This window comes from Etheostoma cragini, chromosome 12, assembly GCF_013103735.1.
Source record: "Etheostoma cragini isolate CJK2018 chromosome 12, CSU_Ecrag_1.0, whole genome shotgun sequence".
Taxonomy (NCBI): domain Eukaryota; kingdom Metazoa; phylum Chordata; class Actinopteri; order Perciformes; family Percidae; genus Etheostoma; species Etheostoma cragini.
In genome coordinates, this window is record NC_048418.1 from 14,083 (window position 1) to 33,933 (window position 19,851).

At 42.5% G+C, this 19,851-nt stretch overlaps 1 protein-coding gene across 2 annotated transcripts in view; it reads right to left on the reverse strand.

The window, feature by feature from the left end:
- amph (amphiphysin) overlaps positions 1–16,446 on the reverse strand; it is a 24,986-nt gene extending 8,540 nt beyond the window's left edge. Inside the window, exons 1-17 of one of the 2 annotated variants that reach the window (XM_034888159.1) lie at positions 16,277–16,446; positions 15,509–15,589; positions 14,501–14,555; positions 12,207–12,301; positions 11,189–11,284; positions 11,002–11,109; positions 10,833–10,918; positions 10,262–10,337; positions 8,878–8,960; positions 6,666–6,804; positions 4,099–4,218; positions 3,896–3,979; positions 3,379–3,405; positions 3,115–3,138; positions 1,722–2,520; positions 1,171–1,553; positions 859–888 (exon numbers count right to left, since the gene is read on the reverse strand). In XM_034888159.1, the coding sequence (XP_034744050.1) occupies positions 859–888; positions 1,171–1,553; positions 1,722–2,520; positions 3,115–3,138; positions 3,379–3,405; positions 3,896–3,979; positions 4,099–4,218; positions 6,666–6,804; positions 8,878–8,960; positions 10,262–10,337; positions 10,833–10,918; positions 11,002–11,109; positions 11,189–11,284; positions 12,207–12,301; positions 14,501–14,555; positions 15,509–15,589; positions 16,277–16,345 (2,355 nt within the window). In that variant the 5' untranslated portion in view covers positions 16,346–16,446. The remainder of the gene's footprint in view (positions 1–858; positions 889–1,170; positions 1,554–1,721; positions 2,521–3,114; positions 3,139–3,378; positions 3,406–3,895; positions 3,980–4,098; positions 4,219–6,665; positions 6,805–8,877; positions 8,961–10,261; positions 10,338–10,832; positions 10,919–11,001; positions 11,110–11,188; positions 11,285–12,206; positions 12,302–14,500; positions 14,556–15,508; positions 15,590–16,276) is intronic. The other variant, XM_034888160.1, reaches the window with a different exon arrangement.
- Positions 16,447–19,851: the final 3,405 nt, after the last annotated feature.

Genomic DNA, 19,851 nt, shown 5'->3' on the forward strand with positions numbered 1-19,851 from the left:
CAGACAACACAGCCCTCAGGTTCATAGGGACACACAAACCTCTCCACCACGATAAGGTGATGGTTCCCCGGAGAGGGGGATAAGGACCAGCACCTCTAAATCTGAGGCCATGGTTCTCAGCAGGAGAATGAGTCCTTACTCCAAGTGAAGGAGGTTAAATACCTGTTGTTTGCGAGTGAGGGGACCATGGAGCAGGAGACTGGTTAGAGAATCGGCTCAGCGGGGGGGGTATTACGTTCAATTTATCACACCAATGTCACAATAAGCAAGCTGAGCAAGAAGGCAAAGCCCTGTGGTGGTGGTCCAGGCACGTCCAGCTGGGAGGTGGCCTTGGGGAAGACCCAGGACAAGGTAGAGGGACGTTGAGCTGAGAAGAGGCCTTGGGGAAGACCAAGGACCAGTTCGGAGGATTATATCTCCAACCTGGCCAGGGAAAACCTCAGGATCCCCCGGTTGGAGCTGGTTAATGTGGCTTGTGAAAGGAAAGTTTGGGATACATTATTGGAGCTGCTCCCTGTGCAACCTGACACCGGATAGCGGACGAAGATAGATGGATGGACCACATTAGAGCAAATTATAAGCCAACACTGAGTTAATGTTACCTGCTAGGGCCACAAGTAGTGATGCATGAAGTGGTATTGGGTATAGCAGTGCCCGAGTAATTTTATAACTACAAGCATATGAGCACAGTATCAAACCCGATACCTGATACTAGTGTCGGTATCTGTGCATCCCCAGAAATATGTCTTACTTGCTAACTAAAATGTGTGATGAATGTTGTAGCTTAATTCATCTGCAAACTGTTAATGTTTCGGTCTGGATAGTGGGTGCAGATTTAAGTGTAGTTTGCAAAATTACCTGAGAAAATCCATTAAATGCATTGGCCGCCTAAATTGAATTGCAAAAACACAAATTAGTATTTGAAAGATTTAAGTAATACCAGTCTAACATGACTTAAAAGATGTATTCAATGAGGAAATGACTGCATGGAAAGAACAAGTAGAAAAAGCAAGCAAGAGGAGGGGTGGGAGGAGCTCAGGCTGGGATCCAGGTTTCCGTACAACTACTTTCACTTCTCAATCTGTGGGAGGGTAGAAGACAGGGTTTTAAAGTATTTCTAATCTACTCTCTGCTAATCTACCACACTGAAGACAGGATGAAGTCAAGTACCTCTTCCTTTTCTGTATCTAGCTCTGGGTACAACTTTCCAAATCTCCGGTTCGCAGCCTCGTCTTCGGACATGTCTGAATTTTCTGGTTCTTTGGGAATTCTGGTAACGTTTAAATCTTTAACTCCTTCTGCTGTTCCAGAAAGAGCTGCAGATGCAGAGTTTTGTTGGGGGAAAGGAGAGTCGAAGTCACTGCTGTGACTAACTTCCTGACAAGACGTTGTGTTGGAGGCTCGGCGCTCAGTCCCTGAGGCTGCTGGGAAACTGTTGGGAAAAGGGTCTGAATCCCATTCACTCCCAACTGCACCTTCTCCTGAAGTCTCCGCAAAGGGATCAAACTCAAACCCCCCCGCCTTGTCTCCAAACTGTGTTTCGGCAAAAGGATTGAAATTAAACACGCCTCCTACCTGTGTATCAACAAAAGGATCTTTATCAAACGCACCTCCTACATTTGTTTCGGCAAAAGGATCTTTATCAAACGCACCTCCTACCTGTGTTTTGGCAAAAGGATCTTTATCAAACACACCTCCTACATGTGTTTCAATTAAGGGATCTGAATCAAACGCACCTTCCTGTTTATCTGCATAAGGATCTATATCAAACGCACCTTCCCTCCGAGTTTCAGAACGATCTGTGTATAGTGATGTAAGATCAGTTGGTTTATCTGGCAGTTCTTCTTCAGCTGGAAAGTTTCTGTCTGATTCTTTGCCCACTGATGAAACCTCTTCTACACTTTGAGACTGATCTGCTGCTCCAAAATCGTAAAATCCTAACCCATCTGAGATGTTCCCTGGGGAATGGTTGTCATATGAAAGCTCATCATCGGCACTCGCCCAGCCTCCCACCTGACCCCCATCAGCCCACTCCTCAGCGGTCTCATACTCGGATCCCGACCCGTCTGGAGACCTGGACCAGTTGTCTGCTCTGTCCTCTGTACTGTGCTCAATCAATTCACCATACTCGTTGGTAAATATAAGTCCTGGGGTGGACTTCCTGCGGTCATCCTGCCATACTGCATCTCCCTCTGAATCTACCTGACCTGTCTCATCTTCATTGCCTCTGAATGCAGAGGGATGAACGTTGGAGTTAGTTTCAGAGTACCAGCCTCTAACCTCATCTTCAGATGTTGTGGCTGCCTCCCTGTCCTGAAGAGGTGTTGCTGTATCAGCAGCTGGCTGCCAGCCATCTGCCTGCTCCCCATCCTGCACTCCATCCTGTGCCCAATCCTGAGCACCGCCCTCAGCCCCCTCCAGCCCTACAGCAGGGGCCTTGGCTACTACTGCAGCATCTCCATTTGCTGCCAATGAACCAAAGTCAGCAGACCAGTCTGCGACGAAGCCAGTGTCTGCAGCCTAATGGGAAAGGCAGGGAATGTAGTGTTAAAGTTTGACCCCCCTGCTTTAAACCCAAAATGCTGAGTCCAACTGGAGAGTCAGTGCATGAAAATACAGAGTGGGAGTTTTTAAGACAAAGACAGCAGACACATGATCTAAGAATGCAGAGACTGGTTGCACAAAGTCAGACTGATCAGAGCTTATGTATCATCTCAACACATCCCCATAAACAGGTTTGTGTTTGTATGATATCCTACAAAATCAGTTGAGTACCGGTCAGTCACATGACAGTTAAGTTTAGCCGAGAAAAGGGCGCTGTGAGCTGGGGACAGAGCACCGTAAAGTGACTGTCCTTTCAGAGGTTACAGTTGAGTTTAACCGACAAATCAAAGTCATCATCAAAGTCATTAAGATTTTGAAACAGTTCAAATAGACATAATTATATGCCAACACTAGAAAATACGGTCAGTGTTCTCTTTGTGCAAACAGTAGCAGCCAAACATTTCAGAATACGCTGATATTCTACACAGTGAACATCCTCATTTTGAGTCTTTATCTGTGATTTATCAGGTGTTAGCGATAATAACAAACACTGTAACTGTGTGTACTTACAGGCTCAGCTGTTTGGGAGTTTGCCTAAAAAAAAACAAAGAGACAGAAGATGGTTCATATCTGCCAAGACAACTATGACAATCTGTGTATGGTTTTCATTGATTTACTTGTAATCTGTTGTGTGCTAAGTAATCTATGTATTTTACGTAGTTTTATTTGTAAAGTTACTTGATCAACTTCAATTTTTCGATCATTAAAATAGAATAGGAAGTTCATGTTTTTGATTGTTCAACTGTTTTAATTACAACAGGAGACTTAACTCACCGACCACATATCCCAAGGCACAGCTGTCTAAAAGGGGCAGAACACATGCATTGTTTTTACAGATAAGAGATATTTCTATAAAAAACTCCTGATGGCATTATCTGGGAAAGACTTACCAGACATCTTCATTCACTCATGTTGTCCACAGATATTTATAAAATGATAATAACTGTTTTACTTGTTTTGGTGTTCAAGGCTCTGTGTTTGACATTCATTATTATTTGCTCTGAAAGATAAAGTAGAGTAATAGCATTCTGAAGTCTCACTCCCTGTGTGTGTGTGTGTGTGTGTGTGTGTGTTGTAATCACCAGGGGAACAGTCACCTGATCTACCTGAGACTGCGATAAATAAAATATGCTGAGAGCAGGTGATCTGTTTTTGTTTGGTCTACTTTAGTCTGTCGACAGTCCCCAGGCCAGGAAAACAAGGTTTTCAGACTGCTCTTCTCAACATAGTGTTTTGCTTTGTCTAATCAAACACACTCAGGTGTTCTGTTAGAAACTGTTGCAAGTTGCACCTGTGGTATCGGCGAAACACTTTCATCTGGCTCAAAAGCATCAAAGTCCATGTCGAGAAGAGACTGTCCCGGCCGTTCATTGGGCTTTGGACAAAAAAACAAAACAGGTCAGCATACAACACACAGGGCACATTAGTTACTGTATTACATACTACATATTAGTACTCTGTCTATTTTAGGAGTTGCTAATGAACGTCACAGACCTGCGATGGTGAAGGTGCTGGTAGAAATTCTCCTCCAAATAGGTCGATGATCTGCTCCTCTGCCACCTCCTTGGTAGGTGTGGCCTTCGGTGGGGGGGGCACCGGTGGCCCCTTTTTAAGCTGGTGAAAAACAAAATAAGCCGTTATTAATCAATTCAGCAGTATTTTACTAATCAAAGAGAATGGATGGAGCAATATACGTAAATGGTGACACAATCTGTTATTATTTGTATTTACTATTATTATTTACAGTAGAAGCACTCTCAAGTCACACACACATAGTTCTCTTTCTGTCCCCGGGATTGGCTGAGGCACTCATTACTATTCTACATGGATACAGAAAAGAGAACTGCGGCGGGGGGGATGGGATAGTGAGGGTCTGTATTCATATTGATGTTGTCTATGTTGCAGTCTTTAATCATAGATTTGATCAGCAGTTTGCAATGACTGCAGGTTATTTTTGAGCAGTGACATAAGTGACACCAGAAACATAAAAGGATGTATGTGAGATAATGTAAATTATGGTAGTCAGTCAGAATATGGAACGACATTGCAATCGTTCCCCTTTCAAAGCAAGGGCTCAATCGGGGTGGACTTTGTGTTTGAAAAGGTTAACCCGCGTTGACCAAGGCGGTTTCACAACGCAGGTCAAAAGTTGGATTGATTTCAATGTTAATTGCACACAACCAGGGTCGCTACCAAGCACTATGGGAGAAATTATGTCAGTGATTGGAAAGTGGAGTCCACCAACAAACGTAATATAAAACAATCATAAAACAATCGGATCATGAAAACCTTTTTATTTCTCTCATTCACAGCACTGCCGGTTGCTCTCTTTGACGGCACAAATTGCTCTCGGTCTTTTTAAAAATGAGTTAGGAAGCCGACTTTAATTGGAATGCCATGGAATTAGTTTTCCAGAGGAATGCAACATCATTTGCCTTTAAATGGGGTGATGGCATGACTTACACGGACACATAAGCACACATACAACACGTACACACATATTTGTCCAAATACCTTTGACAAACATGACAAACATGTGAACTCTATTGAAGGGTGACACTATGGGTATGGAGACTTTAAAGGTGCTGTAATCATCTTCCTGTGTAAAGACAGAGTGGAGTACAGAAGTCGCACTGTTGCTTGCTCTGGAGGAAACTACCAGAACTGTTGGGTCCTTGTAAATTCTGGAGTGTGGTCTGGACCTACTCTATCTGTAAAGTGTCTTGAGATAACTCTTGTTATGAATTGATACTATAAATAAAATTGAATTGAATAGAAGGAAGTCCCACTTCCTCTGACTGGGATGTATCTCAGGTGTTTGTAGCTGGTTCCTGCTGCGAGGCAGTGCATGTGAGTCCTTCCCTTTGAAACTCGTTCCCATTCCCATCGTGTTCACGTCCCACACTTTTGTTATTGCTCTGGAGTTGCATACGGATCCTGCAACTCCTGCTACACCAACCTCTATCCGTAAGAGAGCCGAACTCTATTCGTATGAGAGCCAACTGCTATCCGTATGAGAGCCGACCTCTATCCGTATGAGAGCCGACCTCTATCCGTATGAGAGCCGACCTCTATCCATATGAGAGCCGACTCTATTCGTATGAGCGCAGACTTCTATCTGTATGAGAGCCGGCCTCTATTTGTATAAGCGCCGATTTCTATCCGTATGAGCGCTGACTTCTATTCGTATGAGAGCCGACCGCTGTTCAGATAAGCGCCAACCGCTATCCGGATGAGAGCCGACCGCTATCTGTATGAGCGCCAACCGCTATCCGGATGAGAGCCGACCTCTATTTGTATGAGCGCTGACCTCTTGCTGTATGAGAGCCGACCTCTATTCGTATGAGCGCCGAGTTCTACCCGTATGAGCGCTGACCTCTATCTGTATGAGAGCCGACCTCTATTCGTATGCACACCGACTTCTAGCTGTATGAGAGAGAGGCAGTTTAGCTAGACCGTAGGAGCACTATGCTGTTATTAACTTGTCTGCTAGCCATCACAGCTCAGCAACCAGAGACCAAAGACGTGTGCAACCGTTACAGACTCTGAATGTCAATCAAGCTCTGCTGAGAGACATGTGGAGGCAATCTTTATATACAGCACCTTTAACCGTTATACTTCCATTTATCAGCTCTACTGTAAATAACAACTCTGCTGTCATATACTTACTCAGCACAGACAGAAACAGACAAATGTCACATGATCACTCACCAGGTAACAGAAAAAGTGCAGCAAAGAAAAGCAGTCACACAAAGTTACTGTGAAGTTCCAACAGACACATCTGATTCAAGTAGAGAAAGGAAATACTATACTCTTTCTATCATTTACTGATTATGCAAATCAACATTTTCTTATACGTTAATAGACCATCAAAATCTAACACTTATGTGTGAAAGAGATCTTGAACTTGCTAGAATGTGATCTACCAGTTAAAATAGAATACTGTAGGATCAGATCTACTTGTTAATATGGATACTTTAAGATCAAATCAACCTGTGAATATAGAATACTGTAGGACCAGATCTACCTATTAATATAGAATACTTTAGGATCAGATCTACCTGTATCGGGGATTTGGGGCGTGGCGGTCCAGGTGAGACAGGGCGGAGCATGTGGTTGGAGCTGGCGTCGGGACTGTCAGGTGGACTCTCAGAATCTGGAGGTGAGGGGGTTCGGGCGAGTCGCAGCGGGCCGGAATCACTGAGGGACAAGTAAATCCACTTAAGTAAACTTTACTAATGTCTAAGTCTAACCCTAACCATCCATCCATCCATCCATCCATCTTCATCCACTTATCCAGTTTTGGGTCTCGGGGGAGCAGCTCCAGCAGGGAACCCCAAACTTCCTTTTCCCGAGCCAGATCAACCAGCTCCAACTCGGAGATCCCAAGGCGTTCCCAGGCCAGGTTAGAGATAAAATCTCTCCACCTAGTCCTGGGTCTTCCCCGGGGCCTCCTCCCAGCTGGACATCCCTCCACCTAGTCCCAGGTCTTCCACTGGCCCTCCTCCCAGCTGGACGTGCCTGGAACACCTCCCCAGGGAGGCGCCCAGGAGGCATCCCTACCAGATGCCCGAACCACCTCAACTGGCTCCTTTCGAAGCGAAAGAGCAACGGCTCTACTCCGAGCTCCTCTCGGATGACTGAGCTTCTCACCCTATCTCTAAAGGAAACGCCAGCCACCTTCCTGAGTAAACAAATTTTGGCTGCTTGTACCCTGGATCTTGTTCTTTCGGTCCCAACCTTCATGACCATAGGTGAGGGTAGGAACAAACATTGACCAGTAGATCAAGAACTTTGCCATCTGGCTCAGCTCCGCTGCTCCTCTCTGACCAATCTCCTGCTCCATGGTCCTCTCACTCGCGAACAAAACCCCAAGGTATTTAAACTCCTTTACTTGGGGTAAGGACTCACTACCTACCTGAAGAAAGCACTCCATCAGTTTCCTGCTGAGAACCATGGTCTCAGATTTAGAGGTGCTGATCCTCATCCCAGCCGCTTCACACTCGGCTGTGAACCGATCCAGTGAGTGCTGAAGGTCACAGTATGATGACGCCATCAGGACCATATCATCTGCAAAAAGCAGCGATGAGATCCTGAGCCCACCGAACTGCAACCCCTCCCCACCCTAACTACACTTTGATATCCTGTCCATAAATATTATAAACAGGATTGGTGACAAAGCACAGCCCTGGGGGAGGCCAACCCTTACCTGGAATGAGTCCAACTCACTGCCGAGAACCCAAACACAGCTCTCGCTTTGGTTATACAGAGATTGGTTGGCCCTGAGAAGGGACCCCCTCACCCCATATTCCTGCAGCACCTCCTCTAGTATCTCCCGGGGGACACGGTCATACGCCTTCTCCAGATCAACAAAACACATGTAGACTGGTTGGACAAATGCTCCCAGGCTCCCTCCAAGATCCTTGGGAGGGTGAAGATCTGATCCATTGTTCCACGACCAGGACGGATCCCGCATTGCTCCTCTTAAAAGAAGAAGTGTGAAACCCGTGTAATTGGCACACACCCTCTGGTCCCCCTTTTTGAAGAGGGGATTCGGTCTGCCACTCCTTAGGCACTATTCCAGACTTCCACGCAATGTTGAAAAGGCGTGTCAACCAAGACAGCCCCTCCACACCCAGAGCTTTCAGCATTTCTGGACAGATCTCATCAATACCTGGGGCTTTGCCGCTGTGGAGTTGTTTGACAACCTGAGCGACCTCCACCAGGGAAATTGACGACAATCCCCCCATCATCCTCAAACTCTGCCTCCACCACAGAGAATGTGTCAGTTGAATTTGGAATGACCACCTCTTAAAGTCTGTCGGACACTTTTGAGCATCCCTATGTTTGAACATGGTGTTTGTTATGAAAAATCCATGACTAGCACAGAAGTTCAACAACAGACAACCACTCTGGTTCAGATCAGAGAGGCCATTAATCCCAATCACGCCTCTTCAAGTATCTCCATCATGGCCCATGTGCGATGAATCCTAACTCGCATTACTAATTCAATTTCAGAAATATTACACTTGTTACAGTCTCAGTAACGTGAGTTACGACGCATTTTAACATGTTGTAACTCAACACATAGACACTTTACCAAAGAATAAGGTGCAGGGATGTTGTTAAACCCGAGTTTAGTTTTTCAATAGGCAGACTAGTTACTGTCAGCATAGATAATCGGCTGAACCTCGGGATTAAATTTTCCTGTTACGGAAATCTACCGTTTCAAATGCTCATGCTTGGATTCCCAGAGTAAGAACGTGCACAGACCTCGGAGCTCCTTGGATGGTGAACATTTTGTCCGAGTGCTGCTCAGCCAGTTTGGTCATCACTTCATAGAGCTGTCTGCAGACCTAAAGCGTTACAAGGAAGATATACAGGGAAACACAAGTGGCTAATCAGTCAAGTTCTCCACTTTACAGCATCCACGGAAAGTGGATTCAGATTATCCATTCTATCTGAAAAAACATTTGATTGTATATCAATCATCCTATAGCCTCAGAGACACTGATCATCTTTTCTTTTCAGTACCACATATATCTAAAGAAATTGGGAGGAGAGCTTTTAAATTCAAAGCCCCTTCCGATTGGAATGGTTTACCGAGGTCTTTAAGAGCTCTTTCTTCCTTTCACCAGTTTAAGATGTCTCTTTATAATTATTTGCATACAAGCTGCAATTGTTTTTCTCATACTTGATATTCATAATTGATACTTATACTTGATTTTTATTTTTATTTTTTATTTTTATTTTTATTTTTATTTTTATTTTTATTTTTATTTTTTATTTTTTATTTTTTATTTTTTATTTTTTATTTTTTTGAATGTTTTTGTTTTGTTTATATGCATGTACAAGTACAGTATGTATGTATTTGTGTGTGTGTGTATATGAATATATTTTATGTAAGTAATTGTGTAAACGTATGTGCACATGTATATTTATGCGTGTATATTTGTACATATTATGTATATTTTATTTATTTATTTTCTCAAACTGTTATTAACTATAACTGTTTTTTGTTTAATATTTATTGGTTGGAATGGGAAGGATATGGGTGATTTTGGTGTAATGGAGAGCTTTTGTTTTTGTCTGTCAGTATGTGCGTATGTTTGGGGTGTATGTTTTAATTTTTTTTTTAATTTTTATTATTATTCTCCTCAAGCTGTTTAGTTAATTGTCTTGTCTATATGTGAATGTATTGTATATTTGCTTTGCCTATAGGACCCCCTCGAAAACGAGATGTCACATTTCAAGGGATTATTCCTAATAAAAAGAATTTCTTCTAAAACACAACGTCCCAAAGTGCCCTACCCCCATTGGTCAACTGATGTCTTTGATGGCTCAGACTGAACACTATCAAACCTTTTCATTGGTTTATCTGTTTGGTCATTTTTTTAAAAAACAAAGTAGGGAATCAATCAAATGTAAAATGAGCCCTGTAAAAATTATTCAGCAGGAAAAGTTCTTTTATCATTTATGTAAGTGTCATTGCTGATACTCCAGTTGCTTCTCCTAGGCAATGTATATTCTCTATTGAGTTGTTAGATGATGTACACATGGCCAGATTTGATTACATTATCATATTCTACTTTGTTCTGAGGCAACTATAATTGATGCATTTCCTGCCAATATAGGTTTAATGAAAGCCCTCCCTCACCAGAGAGATCTCGCGGTGAAACTTGGCCTCCAGTTTGGTTATGCTCTTATAGGTGCTGATGTAGAAGCCGACCCGGCTGCAGAGCAGAAACAAAGAGAGTTATGGTTGGTGATTGGTGACTTGTTCTCCAGATAATTGAAAAACTGTTGAATAAACTCATCTGCCTCTTGAAGGTTTCTTTACAGATACACATACATATAACATCATAGCTTTATTTTGATTAACGTCCTTTTTAATACATACATTAGTTGACGGCGACATACCAATACCAGAGAAGACATGACTAAATTGCAATAAGCAGGTTCACCAACTTCATTCATCAACTTGAAATTGCATGTTGCAGCTTCCGCCTCATGAATTCAGAGGAGCATTAGGCGAATGTGCGGCTTAGACGCAGTTTAATATGCAGTGTTCGCCTACTCATCGCACGCCATGGTGATGGTGCAGAACCACTTTCACCACTTTGATGCAGCCGGATTTCTGTATAAACTAGCAATCCCTTCTGGCTAGCAGTAGCATGACAGAGCGTAACATGGTGTTGTCAGACAGGTGTGTATAAGATCTGACTCACCTGTCCCACAGAGTCGGCAGTTCATCTTGCAGGCCAACGTTCAATTCATCAAACACTTTTTGAGCCTTTTTCAACTCTTCTTCTGCCTTCAAACAGAAACAGGTCTGTTTAACCAGATGTAAAGCAGCTGACCAGGTGGCGATAACATCTGGCCCTTTACCGTACTCACCTTCATCACCTTTCGGTCATTCTTCATCCCTGCCACCTGCAGAGTTTCCATGTGATGGCGAGCGCTGTCGTAGTCAATGAGTTTCCGACTTCTTTTGGCCACACGAGTCTGAAATGTCACAAAGTTGCAGTTTGAAGATGATGAATCAACCCTGTAAAGATCCTTTTATGAGAAGAAAAACTGTTACTTTGAGGTCTGGAAACTGGAGCAGGTACTCGTCCAGGTTTAGCAGCGTTGAGTCCACCAGTTTGTTATGGAAGTCCTCCCACATTGCATCACAGTCCTTTAGGAAAGACACAACAACTCATCTTGTCAGTGAAACACATTGAAAAATTCTGTGTACCACCTAGGTATCCAGGGATCCGCATGTCTAGGACTACATTACATATGCAAGCAAAGATCATACTTGTTAGTAAACAATTGATGTAGCTTAAAGGATTTCAAAGAAGCAAAAACAACCTGACAAATCCAATAAACCAAAATGCTTGCCACAGCGAGGGCTACTGGAACTGCACGGCTGCGTCCGGCAGCGTTACAGCTCAACTGGCTCTCAGAGATCAAATATTAACTGTAGAGCGATGCAACTTCAACAGGAGTTGAAAAGTGAAAAAAACTTTTAAGTCCATTTCAAGCCGACACTCAGAACATAAACTGGTCCGGACCAGGTAAGCTCTGCAGCAGAAAATACCATGGCATCTCGCCAGGTCCCCGGTAGTGCGACCATACGTCACGTGATGCCCTCTGGAACAAAAAGACTTGTCCCCAAAGAGAAAGAGACGTCTGTAAATCAGTTTAGACTTTTCTTATTGCGCCACAACTCCCACAAAATGACTAATTTTACTGTCAGAATTTGATCCACTCATTCCGATAACATTTGAAAAGTCTAGGAGAACCGCATGATAAAATCACTGAATCTCCATTCAGGTTAGGGGAGCACTAAACAGGAAGCAGCTCGGCCAGCAGAGGTCTCTGGTGTTCCTGCTCTCGGGGCCAGAGTGAGGAAGCAGCGCCGATCATTGGGTCATCGGGTTGTTGCTCCATGATGCTTCACTGAAAATGTTTAGAGGAATAAACCAGGCTGTGGCCCTAACACTGTTATCATTGATCCATGGATCAATAAAGGGACCTGGCTTTAGACTGAACAGACCCCGTAAGCCCTCTGGACACCTGTGTGTGTCGTGTTTGGGTCTGATTTGATGACTGACCTTCCCAATGACCATGACATCATCTTTCCCGTGCCAGTCAGGTTCGTAGACTTCGTGCAGAGACTGAGTCAGGTTGATGGAGGCCTGCTGCATCCCTGTATAGAAGAACACTGTAATTTACTCCCCCTCTTCAGTAGCTCCCCGAGGCTTTAACAAAAAGTTATATGGAAATGAACAAGGCTTATTTTTTAACGTTTTCAATTGAAGTAATTATTGTTGAAGGCCTAAACATTCTCCATTTGCCCTTTATAGCATTTCTGTCCACTAAAATTTGTATCTACCAAGAAAAAGAGCAATTTAAGACCTGGTGTATATCAAAGCATCTAATCTTAGACTTAAACACCCGATTGAGTTAATAGTTCAGAAAGTATCTGCATCTTGTTCCCGTAAAAATGGAAACAAACGTTGCCAAATTAGTGAGTGCTCATTTAGCCTTAAATACGTTGTTACCTTTGTTTGATTACACGGCTTGGTTGAATTGGCACTGCGCGGTCTGCGAATTCTTTACAACTGACCGTTGTTAAGAATAACATACATTGCATATGTTGCCAAACATAGCAGAGCGTTGCCATGGCAAAGTGTGGATCACTCTGGCGGACAGTTATCAATCCACTGAATAAAGTCCAGCTAATTTATCAGTTGTGGCAAAAAGTGTCCTCAATACAGGCAACAGCAGCCGGTCTGGTGAGCGGCATTTGCTATATCTTTACATACGGCATATGATCTGCCTTTAGGACAACAACGCTAATTAGCTGGCTTAGCTACAATGCAACATATTAAACGTTAACTTACAGGTGTGCCAACATGCAGCGGCTGTACAAAAAGGAAACGAGATAAATGAGGACATAAACGTCAACATGAATATTCCCAAAGAAGTCCCATTCTGTTCATGTCTCACTTCACCGTCAACGGAGATGTTTAATGGGAAGGTTAGGTTATAGTACAACAGTGCATAATAGGGAATAACAAATCATGCCCAACCGGTGTCTTTGACCAGAAATGTATTCGCTTGGGTAGTTCCGGTAGCTTGGGTAATTTGAGTAGTTTGGGTATCTCAGTATCTGGGATCTCGGGTGGTTCGGGTAGCTCGGGTGGTTTGTAGCTTACAGCTTGTAGCTCGGGTAGTTCGGGTAGCTCAGGAAGTTCAGGTATCTTGGTATCTCGATATTTCGGTAGCTTGTAGCTTGAAGCTTACAGCTTGTAGCGTGTAGCTCGGGTAGTTCAGGTAGCTCAGGTATCTCGGTATCTTGGTAGCTTGTAGCTTAGAACTTGTAGCTCGGGTAACTCGGGTAGCTCGGGTAGCTCGGGTAGTTCAGGTATCTCGGTATCTTAGTATCTCGGTAGCTTGTAGCTTGTAGCTTATAGCTTGTAGCTTGTAGCTCGGGTAGTTCAGGTATTCGGTAGCTTGTAGCTTGTAGCTTGTAGCTCAGGTGGTTTAGGTATCTCGGTAGCTTGTAGCTTGTAGCTTGTAGCTTACAGCTTGTAGCGTGTAGCTCGGGTAGTTCAGGTAGCTCAGGTACCTCGGTATCTTGGTAGCTTGTAGCTTAGAACTTGTAGCTCGGGTAGCTCGGGTAGTTCAGGTATCTCGGTATCTCGGTAGCTTGTAGCTTGTAGCGTATAGCTTGTAGCTTGTAGCTCGGGTAGTTCAGGTATCTCGGTAGCTTGTAGCTTACAGTTTGTAGCTTGTAGCTCGGGTAGTTCGGGTAGCTCGGGTAGTTCGTGTATTTCAGTATCTTAGTAGATTGTAGCTGGAAAAGGTTCACACACCAGTCTGGTGTCCAACGAGGAGGACGAGATACTGTGGTGATGACTGACAGACAAATTGTTGCACAGCGACAGAGTTTACATTGCCATGGACGCAGGATCCCTCCCGTAGAGATCAAACTGATTATTTTCTTTAGCAGAAGCAATAGTTTTGTTATAAAATCAATAACACCCTTTTCAAATCAATATTTTGTGTTGAATAACTCATTTCTTTGGTAAGAAGCCATGTAATAAGCGAGCTAATGTAGAGCGAGGCGGTCGATGTGTGAATACACAACGATCACTCTGTCGCGATTGTAGTTGCCATAACGACCACATCACCAGAAACACACGGATGTTAACACACCTCCACCTCATTCTCCATCACCGCTAACATCTTTCCGTTTGGGTCAGATTATACTGCTCAAATATGTTTTTGCTCCAGATTACCTTTTTTAGGCTAAAAATGTAACAGCAATATTGCTGACTGCTGACATAGGTAGTTATGATATACTGTATGTCATAATTATAATATAAGTGAAGTTTGTCACCTTTGATGGCAGCCATGTAGGCTTTCATCTCCCTCTGCAGCCGAGCGCCTTCAGACTGACACAACAGACACAAACAGACACATTCAGTCAGTGAATCAGGATGAACAGTCTAAATAATAATACAAATAATAGAAATGGATCCTTTATCTTAGTGCTGTGCTTTGTTAGTCTGGATTTAACAAAGCCACCGCTGATCCTTAAAGAAACCGATCTCTGCGGCCTCTGAAACAGTTTATCTTTCTGGCTTTTCTTCTGTTTAGGTTGGTCCACACCAACAACAATAACTATGGATGTGGCTATAAATACATAGTTACAATTTCATTGGATCACTTTCAGACAGAGACACTCACTGCCAATCAGAATCAATCTGTGTGTACAGTGCATATTATTCACAGCGCTTCACATTTTGTAAATTACATTATGTTACACTCTTATAACAACACGGAAAAAGGGTGTTGTAGATCTAAAGACTGTAGATCTATAGACTAGATCCAAAGACTGTAGATCTAAAGACTGTAGATCTAGTGACTGTAGATCTAATGACTGTAGATCTAAAGACTGTAGATCTAAAGACTGTAGATCTAATGACTGTAGATCTAAAGACTGTAGATCTAATGACTGTAATTCGAAAGACTGTAGATCTAAAGACTGTAGATCTAATGACTGTAGATCTAATGACTGTAGATCTAAAGACTGTAGATCTAAAGACTGTAGATCTAATGACTGTAATTCGAAAGACTGTAGATCTAAAGACTGTAGATCTAAAGACTGTAGATCTAATGACTGTAGATCTAATGACTGTAGATCTAAAGACTATAGATTTACAGACTGTATATTTAATGACTGTAGATCTAAAGACTATAGATTTACAGACTGTATATTTAATGACTGTAGACGTTCCTCAGAAGTGAGTGTTTGTTGTGTCTGGTATTTCTCAAACTGATTCACTAAATAGCTGAAAGGTTCGTGGTATATTTCCAGGGTGAAGCCTGATGTTCCTTCTCTTACCTCCTGCCTCCTGAAGTTGACGACCACTTGTTCAAACTGTTCATCTTTGGTCTCGTCTGCTTTTCCCAGTTTCTGCAGCACCTGAGAATCACAACATTATGTGTTGCATTATATTTCATTTAGCTGGGTTAGCATTAACATTATGGGTTTATTCAGCTGGGGTGGGACAGTCCTCTCTGTCTCTGTCCAAGGCAGACATGATAAAGACAAACAGCTAAACTCTGCATGTTGTCAGAGTGACAACACCCCCCCCAATCATCTCCTCTCCCTTTGGTTTATTTATTAAATACACGTGACGTCATTGTGAGGTGCTTTTCATTTGTTAATCAGCCAATCAGATCCGTCTCTGATGATTTTAACGTTTCTATGAGTAACCAACCATAATGACGTCAGCCTCTCAATGCAGATCAGCTGTCTCACTGATCATACAAATTAACAAAAATACAACAATAACAATAATAAAAACATTAATAATAATAATAATAATAATAATAATAATAATAATAATAATAATAATAATGAGCAATACAATCGGAAAACAGACAGAATGGTGTGAGGAGGAGAAGCTGCAGAGGCCGCAGCCCGAGACACACACACACACACACAGACAAACACACGCACACACACGCACACACGCACACACACAGACACGCACACACAAACACAGAAATTACACCTCCTTCTGCTCCTTCTGTCCGCTGCACCTACGCCTCCATCCTTCCGACATCCTCCCCCCATGCCCCCCATCTTCCCCGTCACTTATCTCACCTTCTCCTGCGCGCGGTTCAGTCTTTTCTGGACGTTTTTAGCGAAAATTCCCGTTTTTATTTCCGCCATGATGACCGCAGAGAGAGAGAGAGAGAGAGAGAGAGAGAGAGAGAGAGAGAGAGAGGATTACAGACTCACAGCAGGGGGAGGGGTGTTTTTGTGTGTGTGTGTGTGTGTGTGTGTGTGTGTGTTTTAGGGGGCGGGGCTTAACGAGACGACACTGAGCCAGCTGATTGGATAGTTTATGTAGCTTTAATTAAATGTAATAAAGCGTTTTCAGTGTGTGGTTAGTGTGGGTGTTTAGGCTCAGCAGCAGAATATTAATTCATATTTTATGTGTTTCTATCATATCTTCAGTGCGTAGAAGCCCTTCAGTTTCAGATGTAACATGTCTGAGCTGCTGTTAATCAGGCGGAGCAGATTACACACTGAGCTATATCTGACTCAACAACAGGAAGTGATGTCACACTGCTCCATCGCTTCATTATTAAACTAGATCATAGAATATTCCTCTGTCTCTTTCAGCTTGGACATTTTAAACTCAGCAGCAGAGCATTTAAGTTCATGCAGTTGACTTTCACGCATATTAATGACTCAGGAATATAAAAAATAGAATGTAATAATATTTTGGGTGATGACATGAATTATTTTTTTAGTTCAGTCATTTTTGAACTGTTAAATTAAAGGGTTGTCAAGATGTTGATCTGAGTGTTAATCAGTTCTTTCCTGCTTAAAGGGGATGTTTCTGTTTCAGACAACATCCAGCAGATGGCAGCAGAGGCTGAAACATAAAGAGAGACATCCTGCAGAGACTGAAACATACAGAGAGACATCCTGTAAAGACTAAAACATGCAGAGAGACATCCTGCAGAGGCTGAAACATACAGAGAGACGTCCTCCAGAGACTGAAACATACAGAGAGACATCCTGCAGAGACTAAAACATGCAGAGAGACATCCTGCAGAGACTGAAACATACAGAGAGACATCCTGCAGAGACTAAAACATACAGAGAGACACCCCATGCAGAGAGACATCCTGCAGATGCTGAAACATACAGAGAGACAATTTATTCTCCTATCCCAGAATGCATCTGTTGTGTAGCCAGACTGTGGAGATAAAGTTGGACAGGAAGTAGCCGAGTCCTTGTAGACCTGGCAGCTAAAGGGTTTTGGAGTCCAGTATTCTGCTTCCATGATGTGCTCCAGTATGCGGAGGCCTTTGTCTTTGCCTCAGCCGTCTTTGTGTTTCTTAAATCAACTTGTCAACTCAGCGATGAGTTTGTAGGTCAGCGAACAAACAGAGCGTTACCATGCCAACCGGCTGAGGCTGCCCCGTTTCTCCCCGACCTGCAACCGCTTCACTTCCCGGACATCAAGAACTGCAGGGACCTCGTAGTCCGCCGGCTACCGATGCAGTATGACCTGCTAACAAAAAACATTAAAGCAGCAACAGGATCAGAAACCTGATCTCTGAAAACTGGATCAGTCAGGATCAGAATCCTGATCTCTGAAAACTGGATCATTCTGAATCAGATAACTGATCTCTGAAAACTAGATCGGTGAGGATCAGAAACCTGATCTCTGAAAACTAGATCAATGAGGATCAGAAACCTGATCTCTGAAAACTAGATCAGTGAGGATCAGAAACCTGATCTCTGAAAACTGAATCATTCTGGATCAGATACCTGATCTCTGAAAACTAAATCAGTGAGGATCAGAAACCTGATCTCTGAAAACTTGCTCAGTCAGTATCAGAAACCTGATCCCTGATCTCTAAAATCAGATGAACAGGAACCCCATCAGACTCAGTCAGGACACTTTTTCACTTTCAGATGTGAACTTAGCTTCTGTTTGTAAAAACATATGTAACACTAACTTGACATTGATTTGACTTTAGATGTATATGAAGATGTATCTCTAACATATGTAACACTAACTTGACATGGATTTGACTTTAGATGTATATGAAGATGTATCTCTAACATATGTAACACTAACTTGACATTGATGTGACGTTAGATGTATCTCTAACATATGTAACGCTAACTTGACATTGTAAATGTAAATGTGCTGTATTTATATAGCGCTTTTCCAGTCTTAACAACTGCTCAAAGCGCTTTTACATCTACAGGGAACATTCACCATTCACACACATTCATACACTGTGGCCGGGGCTGCCGTACAAGGTGCCACCTGCTCATCAGATACACACTCACACACATTCACACCCCGATGCGCAGCACCAGGGGCAACTTGGGGTTCAGTGCCTTGCCCAAGGACACTTCGACAATGACTGCAGGGGCGGGGATCGAACCACAAACCTTCCGATTGGCAGGCAACCACTCTACCACTGAGCCACAGCCGCCCCACATTGATGTGACGTTAGATGTATATGAAGTAGGGCTGTCAAAAAAAGCGCGTTAACGACGTTAATTAGTTGTTTGTTGTTAATTACGTCGATTTATTTTAACGTATTTCACGCATGCGCAGTGTGACAAATTATTCAGGTCAGGAAAGTGGTTGGGAGCTAGAGGCGAGATGGAGCAAGGTGAGCAAAGTGGGCCTATTGACGGATTCAAATATAAAAAGAATGATGATGGTACAGTTAACAAGTACAAGGTTATTTGCAAGATTTGTAACAAGGAGTTTCAATTTCACCGGAGCTGTTCAAGCTTGAGGTACCATGTCAACGCCAAACATGCGTGGCTTGCGCCAGACAACGCTGAATGTTCGCAGGCCATTAACAAAATAAAACTCAGATAATTTGACCAACACAATAGAACAAATGTAATGCTATCTTGGCACTGATGTGACGTTAGATGTATATGAAGATGTATCTCTAACATATTTAATGCTAACTTGACATTGATGCAACGTTAGATGTATATAAAGATGTATCTCTAACATATTTAATGCTAACTTGACATTGATGTGACGTTAGATGTATATGGAGATGTATCTCTAACATATATAACGCTAACTTGACATTGATGTGACGTTAGATGTATATGACGATGTATCTCTAACATATGTAATGCTAACTTGACATTGATGGGACGTTAGATGTATATGAAGATGTATCTCTAAAATATGTTACGTTAACTTGACATTGATTTGACTTTAGATGTATATGAAGATGTATCTCTAACATATGTAATTCTAAATTGCCATTGATGAGACGTAAGATGTATATAAAGATGTATCTCTAACATATGTAATGCTAACTTGACATTGATGCGACGTTAGATGTATATAAAGATGTATCTCTAACAAATGTAATGCTATCTTGGCACTGATGTGACGTTAGATGTATATGAAGATGTATCTCTAACATATGTAATGCTAACTTGACATTGATGCGACGTTAGATGTATATAAAGATGTATCTCTAACATATGTTATGCTAACTTGACATTGATGTGACGTTAGATGTATATGAAGATGTATCTCTAACATATGTTATGCTAACTTGACATTGATGTGACGTTAGATGTACATAAAGATGTATCTCTAACATATGTTATGCTAACTTGACATTGATGAGACGTTAGATGTATATAAAGATGTATCTCTA